This window comes from Centrocercus urophasianus, unplaced genomic scaffold, assembly GCF_019232065.1.
Source record: "Centrocercus urophasianus isolate 14NV4802_14NV808 unplaced genomic scaffold, USGS_Curo_1.0 seq_16, whole genome shotgun sequence".
NCBI lineage: Eukaryota > Metazoa > Chordata > Aves > Galliformes > Phasianidae > Centrocercus > Centrocercus urophasianus.
Window position 1 is genome coordinate 26,358,097 of NW_024884711.1, and position 12,218 is coordinate 26,370,314.

A 12,218-nucleotide genomic window follows, 5' to 3' on the forward strand; every position below is an offset into this window, starting at 1 on the left:
GCTGATGTGGGACATGCAGCAGCTGTATAACACCATATAATACTGAAAAATCACGTTTCTTTTCGCTACAGATGGTTACATTTAAAAAGGTAACCTTTTCTCCAAAGGACAGTCCCCTAGAGGCATGACATCTTATCCATTAAATTCCCACAGGTTAAGAGAAGCTCATCTGCTGAAAATGAATCTCTGTCACTTCTTCTTACAAGTCTGACAGAATTCAGTCAAACTTCTGTACAGAGGACAGGAGATATCCAGAAGATAGAGCAAAATTAAAGAAAGAAAGAAAGAAAAAAGAAAGAAAAATCAACCTTTAAAATTACTTCGTGCCAACTAATATTTGCAGCATTACACACATTCTGCTGAGATCTGCAGTCTTCATCTCAAAGGTCACGTTATTATGAATTCTTTTTCTTGCAAAAGCATAACAGACATAGTTTTTCAATAATTTTGAAGGTCTTTGGGGGAAAATATGTCTGGGTATTATTCATGGAAGATGTGACATTTTATTTATCTGGTTTCTTTCAAAGTACTTGAGAGAAAAACAACAGTGATGATGTATGGCCAACCCCTTCTCAGTTGTTTTCTCTCACACACACAGTTTCTGACAGGTAAATAAATGCTAGCTTTACTATTTTATTTTAAAAAGAGAATTTTAAAATGTAAACAAAATCAGTCAAATCTGACTGGTTTCTCAAATTACTCTGAAACTAAAATCTAAAAATCAAAACGCAATACATGTGGTTTCCTACACATCGTGGGAAAAAATTTGTCCACACCAGTAAGTAATCTACAAAATTTGCAATGTAAACATCAAGGCAGCTGTAATCAGGATCAGGAGAAAAATGCTCAAAAATTCCTTAACATACATAGATACAGGTATCACAGATATAGAATCACAGAATATCCAGAGTTGGAAGGAACCCACAGGGATCACTGAGTCTAATTCATGGCTCCATACAGCACCACCCAAAATTAAACCCTGTGACTGACAGCACTGACAAAACTCTCCTTGAGCTCTGGCACTTGGGGCTGCGACCCCAAGGAGCCTGTTATGTGCCCAGTCAGCCTCTGCTGAAGACCCCTTTCCCTGACCCAGTTGCCATGAGTCCTCAGCCTCCTCTGCTCTGGGCAGAGCAAACCAGCCGCTCCCTATACACCTTGCTCTCTAGACCCTTCTCTACCTTCATAGCAGGCCCTTCTTTGGACGCTAATAGCTTTATGTCTTTCTCATTGTTTTGTCAAAACTACACACAGTGATCGAGGTGAGAAGAATCTCACAACATGTTATCTTTCAATATATATATATATATATTTTTACATTTTGGTACATATATTTTAAATGAAACATTAGAAATTTGCATTGCAAGCATTTTAGCTTCTGCTTTGTTTCTAAGTTTCTTCTTAAAGAAGAAAACATTTATTCAGTGTTATTAACACCACCAGACACCAGTATTGCAAACTTACAGAGCTAGGGCTGGAATGCCGTCGGACTTTGGGTGATTCCTTCCCTGCAGATGAACTTTTGAAGTTAATGCAAGCGTTGTTCTCTGAATGAACCCTCTTCACTTGATTAGTTGGTTTCTCAAAGGGATCGAAGCTACTCTGGGTCCTCTGGACTCTGACTTTCTTATCCTCAGGAATTGTATCCAGAGGTTTGATCACTGAATCCATTCCCTGGCAGTTCCGTGTAGACATCTTTGTGACACATATCTGAAAGGAAAAAAGCAGCATTCATTGATTTGAACAGGCTGAGTCTGTATCGATCCATGTATAAGCATTAAAAAAGGCCCCAGCATTCATAGGCATTCACTTTCTATTGAAATATTGAAATCACATATTCATTTTACATAGGGAATATAAACTGACAGTAATAATAATAAATGCACGTTTGTATAGTGTTCTAAAAGTTCCTGAAAAAAACAGAAGAGAAACATACATAACACTCATACATCTGCGTGCTTTCTCATACAGGCTCTTCTTAGCTGCAATACCATTTCAGTTTTTTCTTCAATCCAGCTGCTGATATCTGCGAGCAGTATTGATTTCCATTTGTTTAAAATTGGATGTGCCTAAGCTTGAATAAATGATGGCAGTTTGGGTGTGTACCTTGGTACTGGCCTGCCTGAGATCCAATCCCAGTATATTACTGTATTTTTAAATAATGCTTATACAGTGTTATTATTATTATCACCATATGCCTTAGAAAATGAAATCAATAAATCAGTTCTAGGCACTGAGATGTGCAACTGCAGCTTAGCGTGCACTAAAGCACAGAACTCCCATTCTTCCTTACCGAGAAGCACGATGCTTCCCAGCCCCACAGATGACAGCTTGCTTCCTGAGCCACCCAGGCAGGTTACAGCTCAAGCAAGAGAACTCACTGAGCAGAACAGCCAGCTTAAGACACTCCAGTTGTGTAGTTTTATGTATCTTATGCAGTTTTTTGTTTTTGTTTTTGTTTTTTTTTTGCATTCCACTGTCCACTCATCTATCCCATTAGATTGTTCTTTGCAATTTGCCTTGAGGAATTTGGTGCCTTGAAACTCAGCTCATTACAGTTGATCACAGAAATACTAGGTGGCTATTCCTTGCGTTTGAGGTTTCCTGATTTAGGTGATTCACTGTAAAAGTAGATCACAAATTTCCTTCATACTTTAACAATTAAAGTTTGCTTCTTGTGCAGTGTCACCTAGCCAGGCTGCCATCCACAGCTGAGCCCCAGTTCAAGACACTACGGGCATTACAAGCCACCTTCAGCAGGGTACACATTTGTTCTTATTAACATGGATTCTCCAAGACTAAAACTTAACCAACTTTTAACTGAGAAAATGAACAGCCTCTCTTCATTCCAAACGATAATACTCTCCCAGGTCAAAATTAAAGCAATTATGTAATTTTGGTCTATTACTTCAGAGAAAAAAGATAAAGAGCTGCTGCACAAAGCATTTTTAATTAGTCTTCTTGTAAAACTAATTGGTTTCTTTTGTCCCCTAAAACAATGACCACGTACAGGCACACACACACATACTTCCCACTGTCCTCTCTAGATTTGCCTCCCTGCCACGCTTGCTTCCAAAAAAGGCGTTTCGAGATTATTGTTTTTGTTAGTCTCTGAAAGCCTATGAACTAGACAACGGGGACAAGGGATGGGGAGAGAAAGTTGAAAGCTGATTGTCTTCAAATCACCAAAGGGCACATGCGAACAGTTAAAATGTTTGCAATCCATAGCTACAAGAGTGCAGTATCTCAATACTTTATCCACTGCAGTCTCCACTTCTCACTCTAATGTGATTTAAGTAGGCACTGCATTAAAATAAACAAATAAATAATAATAATAATAATAATAATAAAAACAAGCACATCTGTTACTATTTATCATCTCTTCATAGGAAACAATAACAGTTTATAATTAGATACTGAAGGGGAATGCTTGCACCTTAAGGTCATTCCATTGAATCACGAGTAGGACAAAAGTCCCTGCAATCACCCATTAAGAGCCAGCCTCAGACCTGCAATGGGATGGAACAAGCCACACACCAGTCAGTCTTCTACACAGAACTCAGGCAATCCACAGGCACAGGGATGCCAGTGTAACCAGGGCAGGAGACAAGACTGCAGAGAGGTGAGCAAGCAGAGATGCTCACAGCCACCATGAAAACCCTGCTGTCACAAACCTGACTTCCTCTGCTCCAGCCAACTGTGAACTTACTTTACTTATCATGTGACTTATCAAAGGGAATTATCATGCAAATAAGGAATAGTGTATTGAGCAAACGTGATGCTTAATATGTTTTGGAAGCCTTCTTGTGCACGTAAGTGATCTTAGATTTCATTGGGATGTCCATAGCACTCTTTGGAACAGCACAGGTCTGAACTCTTCTGCTACACTAATTCAACCTTTTAGGTATCATTTTTCCTTGCACTGTGTTACAAAAGTGATTCCTATAAATTTCAGCCACTCAAATGCATATATACAAAATACATACATATTTTATATATATATTTTTGTATATTTGTATATACAAATGTTTAATGTCAGAAAAACTCTTAGAACAGTGACTCACTGTATATCACCTGATAGCTCCTTGCTGACAGGAGGTCTGACCTACCTACTCATTTCCACCTTGCTCATTGCGTAAGAGACGGACCGCGCTTCAGCTAAAGCTCAGTATTTGCCTCCTTTAGAAGCTTCTCTGTGTTCCTCAGCATCAATCAGAATTTATCTCTAAGTCCATTTTGCTGCCTGTAAGACGAGAGTCTTTATAGCCCATCTCATGTTTCAAATGTGTACATAAAGTCATAGGCTCCTTGAAATGGGCACTGTTCTTTTATTCAAGCTACATGCAGAATAACCCTTACACATTCCAATAAAGATGACAAAGTCATCCACTGCAGTCTCAAAACTAGATGATTCTGTTGAATATCTGCTTAACTACAGTTACTGGAACGAAAAACAAAGTTAAACAAAGTGTAACAGCTCATGACATACAGGAAGTCAATCTAAATGATTCATTACCTCTTCTTTCCCCTGCTCTATAAATCTATGTAATTCTGTACTTAATACTGCAGCACAGACACTTACTGGGATGCTGTAAATGCTACCATGGTCTAAAAGCAGCGTTACATAAAGATGTGATTAATGGTACTTGAACTATCACAAATATTTAGACCAAATACACACCATATAGATGATAACTTGTCTGGTCCTAAACAAGATAAATTATATTAAGTGCCATATTCATTTAACACAAGTTCTTCCTAGCATGAGCCATTATGCACTTTTAATTATTATTTCTTAAATCATCATACAAATAAATAATACGGTATTTTAACACTGAGCATTTCCTTCCCCTTCAGGAGCTTCTACCACGATTCAGTACTTTTCCCCACCACAAGTTACAGTCAAAGCCTAACTTTCACATGTCAAAACATATTCCAGAAATGACTTGGCTTTTAGAACATGTGCAGTGCAAGTCATAGCTCTCTCTTTCAGAACAGGTAGTTCTGCCAGCACATCTCATAAGGTTGGGGAACATTTCTCTGTTCTCAGTTTATGCTTTCTCTCTTCTTTATAGGAAACAGGACACAGAAAATCAACCAACTTAATGCATCCAGTAGTAAAGGCCCAAGAAAGTCACCGGTTGATTCACTTTTGAGAACTTTGTAAGCAGAAGGGAGCTGTGCCTGCTTCCCATTGCCAGCATTCCTGCCGGGCAGAAGGCACAATGAGGGCACTTTCCAAAAGCATGTTGAAAAGCAGATGTAAACAAGAGCAGCTACAGAGAGGCAGGAACAAGGGCAGACTTAGTACCAATGTATAAAACACACTTGCCTGCCAGGAAAAAAAGTAAAGCAAAGCAAAGGTGGTATGAGGTATGGAAGGTATTCACACAAGCAAACTCTACATGTAAGATTCAGAGATTTGAAGTACTTATGTCTTCCTTTGCTCTCCTCCATAGAGAATGGAGTAGTCCTACAGAAACTTTTTTTGTTTTGTGTTTTTGTTTTTTCGTTTTGAAGATACTGTTTGGGAAAAGCACTTAGAAATTGTCCAGGGACTCAGCATCTTTATGGGAAATCTGAAAATAGCAATACATACTTGTTTCTAACAGTGAGCATCCTTGAGCCTGGCCTTGGAAAAAAGATTCCTGTCATCCTAGGTGCAATCTGACAGAAGCACTTCCCTGTGAACATTCTGCCTGTTACATGCAATCTCTAACATTAAATACACAGTTATATTTCTATACATTGTCTCACTCCCCACTGCCAGCCTCAACATCAATATTCCAAATAGTCTCCAAAACCACGAGGGATGTCTCATTAATTCTGCACGCCCTGATAGCTGAAGGATATCCCCTTGTTAAACATATCCCTAATTATTTAGTCTGTCTCAACTAAAAAGCTAAGACAAAATGCGAGATGATGAGACAAAAGTCATTTGCCTCTTAAGACCTACAGCACAAAGTCTCACCTGGCAGCTGCCTGAAGAGCTCTTCTCTACTTTTGAAAAATAAAAATAAAGGATGATTTATCTATCTAATCATAGCAGTCATGGCAATTCTAATATTAACTCAAGCTATTATAGCTTCTGGCAATGTAACACAAAATAAAATTTAGTGCACTCTGGTACAAGAGGTTATTTTAGTGCTTCTCTTGTGTTTTTATTTATTTAAAGTAAGAACACACCCAGAACATTAAAACATCATACACATTACAACTCCTAATTTGAGAACCACAAAAAAAGCATGACAGATTACACTTTCTTATCAGAAAATAGCATATAGCAGACAACAAAACAGCCTGGCCAGCCTTTTTTCTCCTGTCGTCCTATTCAGTCTCAAGTTGGTTTGAGAAGATCCCAGGGCCACTCTAGGATAAACATGCTTAATCACCACTACATCAGGAAGAATCACTGGACTACTGTTTCTTCTGTGCCCCACTCCAGCATCACAGTGTTTATCATACCTCAAGGCATAATAGCTGCAAACAACTCTTTTTTTTTTTTTCCCCAATAAAAATTAAAGCTGAAGAGCCTGAACTTTCAAGTTGCTGCATCAGAGAACTCCATAATACGCTCCACTGAATAAAAGCAAGCATAATTCCTCATGGAATCATTTCTAAATAAAGACATCTCATTGATGGCAAAATTCAGAGCTCCCAAGCAAACTTTATTCTTAGAATTAAAGACTGCCATATTAATTCATTTACAGTTTCAAATTATATAGCATTTAAAGAGTGAGAGTAATCAGTTAAAACATGTAAGTAATTTATAGTCCTTACGGGTCATGAATTTTAAAACAGTCATGAATGTCCCCTGAATTAATTCCCTGTTATGGTACTGAGAAAAAGAATGGCTGTCCCATATCACTGGACTTTATTCAGGTCAATAAAGGCATTGTCAGTAATGAAGAACAATCCTTTCTTAAGCTTTGGCACAACAGAACCAACATCCCAACACACTGATGGAAAAATAAATAAATGTGTCTGTATGGTGTAAAGACTGCTCTAAAGCTCATTGTGTCTTCTAGGAGGATGCATTGTGCTCATTTGTTGGGGTTTTTTTCCTATCTAGTACTCTGCAAATTTTTGCTTTGGTCATCCACTGGGTAGTACTTACGCAAAATGTTAAAAAAAAATCAATCAATCAATCAATCAACATTCAAGTTTTGATGCCATTCTTTCATATTAGGCATTGCTACTGAGTACATCCTGGGAAAAAAAGTGGTCAGTTGGGTAAATACAAGAGGAAAGATCCAAAATTCTTACTAAAAATAGTAAGCAGAACATCTGAATTCCCCTATTTGGACTGTTTTCAACAGAAGTAGTACGATAACACCCTATACAGGGAAAACAATGATCTAGCACCCATGATGGAGAAATACAAAGGAAAAAAACAAAACAAAACCGAATGACTGGAGGCAAGGAAGTCACTTAACTTCTCTGCAGTTTCATTTTTCTGTTTGTAATAACAATCCTGCCCCTGTCACAAGGAGAAACCAGGAGAACCAGGAGCACTAATTAATTTTGCAAAGCACTTGGGCTTTTGTAAGTGAAATGTTATGAAGATATAGATTATAATTTGTAAAGCCAAAGCCCTCTGGAAGGCAGCACAACAATCTCATTACTGCTGAGAACAAGATTTAGCACTTGAATTTAGCTGATGGATACAAGAAGAAAAAAAAACATAGTCAAGTGGCTACAAACTCAACAACTGAACTGAGAGCATTCAGCCAACATTAATTTTACTGAAAAATCCTACCTGCATATATTTTCATTATCTTCTATAAGCATGTTCTTTTACATCGTGACTTGGTACCGTGGCAATTGAGAAATACACGAGTCATTTGCAGATTCTTGCAGCACTGGAATTTGACATTTGCTACTTACAAAACATCATTTGGGAATGTTCTGGAGTACTGTAAGTGGTTTTGTTCAAAATTAAAAAGGAACTGACAATGTTGGAGGCTCATTCTCTTTGGAGGGAGCTACAATTGTCACAACAGGCCTGTCACACACAGGTGGCTATGCTCTATAACCACTCCAAGAAGGCTTGCAGCTGCCCCTGCAACAACCTCAGGTAGAAACACCAGAACAAACAGACCAAGAAATGAATTTAATAGAAAGGAAAACTGGGGTCATGCTATTCAGGAAGATCAACAAAGAATGAGCGTTAAGGGAACAAAAATTTCTGAAAGGAGAAGTAGAGCATGTAATGCTACAAGACATCATCTGTGATTTCATACTGGCACAACCAGCACAGTCAGGCCCAAACTTAAGAGATGTCCTTCAGCGCCCACCTTTCCCTGTAATTATATGCACCAAGCCTCTGGCTTGAACATTTGACGGCATAGCTACAAAGAACAGTGAGAAAACTCAAGACAGAAAAATAAAGGGAAAAAATGAAGCAGAAGAAAGAGAGCAATGGTCATGGAAGGAGGGAGGGGATGAGGGAAGAAAGGAAGAAGGGACGTGAGGAAAAAAACGGTAGTAAGACATGGCCTGTTCTGATGGTCTGCCATTTCTGTCTGGTGACCTCGGGGCTACCAGGCTCTACTATGTCCCAGAACTGTCACGCATATCCTCAGGTATTATGTATTTAACTTCATGTGGATACAGCAATCGCTAACTATGTTAGCTATGAACTAGCAGCTACAGCTGAAGGGAGAGCCCTGAGACTCAAAGTGGCATCCAGTGATATCACAGGATCCATGCTGCACCTAGCACAAACTTGCTCATAAATCTGTGAGACAGCCCATCTCAGAGACTTATTCCAAAAATGGCCTTTTTATTTTTGAACTCAAAGCTCATGTTAAACCAACTGTCTTTGTCATATGGAAGAACGCAAATATAAAAAGGTCACTGGAGTGCCAGATGGAAGAATTTTTGAACTGAAAGCTCTGACATTAATTCTCTGTTTGTCTGAAACACAGAACTCAATGAGCAGATTAAATGTCTGTGCTGAATTGCCAAGTGTGAAACAAGTCACTCTCATATAAAGGCCAACTGATCAGACCTGAACTAAGAGTCCCATAATCACACCGATCTGAGAAAAAGTTTAAACACCTGAATGAAGGAAAAAAAAAGTACCATACTGGAAGTTACAGTGGGCAGTGCTTACACAACTTCCCAGCCAAACCTGCACTGCAGCATGTACTTATTCTGCTAAATTAGTACCTAAAAATTAGCATGATTAGTGAATTGAGCATAATCCTAGGGGTGAGAAATCACTGCACATGATTATACGCCCCTTGAACAAGGCAAGGTGGAGCTGAGCATTTCTACAACTAATGTTTTTTGTTCTGTTCACAGCACAGCTTAGCTTCAGAAAAGCGAGTTTTCAGTCCATTAAATTTAATGTTCACAGAGGAAAAAAAAAAAAAGTCTGATTTTGAAGAGAGCCCAGACTAGACCTTAGGTGTTGAAAAGCCTACATATGTCCTTGCAGCAAATCCTGTTCCACAACAACAGCAGTCAGGAGTCACCTAAGGACAGGGTCTCAACTGAAGGTCACCCAGAAGTCCTGACAGCCTGTGACATACATTAAAAGAGACAGAAACTCAATGGAGCAGATATAATGGGGAGTGTCTCTCTATTTCTGTACTTATGCCCTACAACAGCTCCAGTAAATACATTCTTTCTTTTACCTGCCTGATGCTCGAGTTTTATGCAAATTAAATATCACGTTTCTGAGGCACTTCCTGGAGTTGGCACTGGGCTGCTGCTCCCATTGCCCCAGTTCAGGATTTGCTGCACCAAGAATCAGAAGGGCTGGTCCTCCAGGGGCCAAACAGGAGGGCAGAGGTAGCAGCATGGCAGATGGCCGCCAGCAAGTGGCATTCATCAGCAGCACCAGCAATACTGGGGAAAAACGGCCTGAACACATATAGGCTCCCATGAAATCGGGGCAGGTGGTCTTTATATTATTTTGCCTAGTTACTCAGTTGTATCTGTTGTCTACCCTCCTCTGTTACCATAAGAACAGCATTTAAAAATAAAGATTAAAAAAATATATTTTCAATCCTTTTCCCATACCAACCTCCTGCTCCTACAGATGGCTCCATGCGCCACTGTGAGTTTATGCAGTTTTCTTCTCATAAGTGCATTATTAATAGGTTTTTTTGATTGGTTGGTTGGTTTTTTAAATTAACATTATATTGTCTGAGTTCACAGGTATATATTTTTATTTTATCCTCCAACACTCCCCCCAGTCATAAAGTAATCAAGGGCAAATCCATAAATGCAGAAAGTCTTCCCACTACCAGTCTGAAGTGTGAGAAATCTTGAGAGACTTGACAGCAAAATGCCTATTCTTGCTAAATTCTGAGGCTGTGTCAATAGGGTTTCTAAGAAAATAAATGGTAAACAACTCCATGACTTCAAAACAAGTTTTACTTAGCTCCCTTAGGCTCCTTTGCCTCCTTGCAAGCCACTTGATTATTTTTCAGGTATCATCAAGTAATTTCATTTGAAAATAAAAGCACTATTTGTTCTCCTACAAGCAGAGACTACAACAAAAATACCACTGTTGGTCAGATCTGGTCGTGCAACTGAGGATATAATACTTAAAAGTCAACAACAGTATTAAAATGCAACTACATTTGTTTATATGGTGAGTCTGAAGTCAGATGAAAGCAATGAAATATCAAGTTTTTATCTCATAATTTAAATGAACCAGAACATTTGCTTCAGACTGAAAACCAGTCAAAGATTGTTTTAAGAATGCAAGACTGAAGGGCACTTTTCTTATAAAAAGAAAAGAGGAAAGGGGTAAGTTATACAATTATCTTTCTAAAATAAATGCCTTTGGAGATGGAAAGATTTTACAGCCATTACACCAAAGTGCATGCTCTGTAGTCCACTGCAAATCATTAGGAATCTCACATACTACCAAAAGACCCTTACGAAGTACCTAGCAAAAAATAATCCGAGACTAGAGCAGTAAATTAGTTGGGTTCCTTTTTGCTCCATTCAAGCCAATTCCTTTATAAAAATAGGTGCCTATATATATATACAAATAACCACTTTTTTTTTTTCTTCTTCCCTTTCTTTCCTGCTCTTGCAAAGCTCCTTCTTACTAACTTTACCAAGAGCTGGATGACAGTTCTTCATTTCAAGTTGCTAACGCATCTCAAAGTTTCATTCTAGAACAAAGAAAGAAATCTCCTACTCTTAGGTGCTTCACCCCTGAGGTCAACAACCTTACAGCTTAAGAAATGTAGCTTCTTCCCAGGCAAAGCAATGTCACAAGGAAAGACAATCTCTCACAGTAATGCCAGATCTGGTCCCTTACATATTATCTTCCAAGCCACTGAATTTGACAAGGTATCCTCTATCATATCAGTATAAAGACATAGCAAGAAAAAAAAAGCTAAATCTTTGTCATTATTCTGTCACCTGAATACTCTTCAAAGATATGAGATAACCCATATTCCAATCCCATCTCCTAGAAATCTTAGAAACAGCCATCCATGATCTTTCTGCTGATATTTCCTTTTATGAAAATCTGATAGTTCAGATGAGGATGACAAGTCCAGATTCACTCACTATTAAATTAAGAGAGTTCTCACCCGTGTTTGGATCCAATACATCTATTTTTTTGCTGTTGTTGTTGCTTTCCAGATAAAAGATCTGGATACAGAATTCTTCCAAACTAGAATGAAAAGTCTTAAAGGAATTTTCCAGCAACTACTGTAAATTTATCAGACTTGCAGTAGCACAATACCTTGCAAAGCAAATAGTGCAAGAAAGCATAGTGAAACTTGCTTTTTTGTACATAATGTGCTATGCTGGAAAAAAACGGCAGAATTCCTGCAAGTGTCCTACATCTCATAATTCAGGATTTTGTCTGGGGCTCTAATGAAAATTGTAACAGCCAAATTTATTCAGCATATCGAGAACACTCAAGGATATCTTCTTTTGCAAAGATGTATAACGCTTAAATGGAGAGGTTTCAAAATGACAGTGAGAAGAGTTCATTATAAGGACAATGGTAATGTTATGAGAATTCTCTGAACAGCAAAGAGATAATGCTCAATTTTCAAAAAACTAGGTATCTCAACAGAAAAGTAAAAATCACTGCTGTTTCTTTGATGAGTTCAAGGGAAAACGTGTGTTGCAGTAGACTTATGAGTGTGCTCAAATCAATTCCAGAGAGAAAGCCCTAACAGTACAAAACAATCGAGTCTGCTGCAGTCAGTGGCAATTTGTGCCACCAAAGC

General features: G+C 38.4%; 1 protein-coding gene across 1 annotated transcript in view; it reads right to left on the reverse strand.

Moving 5' to 3' along the window:
• Window positions 1-12,218, reverse strand: part of CDK14 (cyclin dependent kinase 14) — a 238,452-nt gene that overhangs the window by 165,100 nt on the left and 61,134 nt on the right. The window contains exon 3 of the mRNA XM_042817068.1: window positions 1,465-1,710. Coding sequence (XP_042673002.1) covers window positions 1,465-1,710 — 246 coding nt within the window. The remainder of the gene's footprint in view (window positions 1-1,464; window positions 1,711-12,218) is intronic.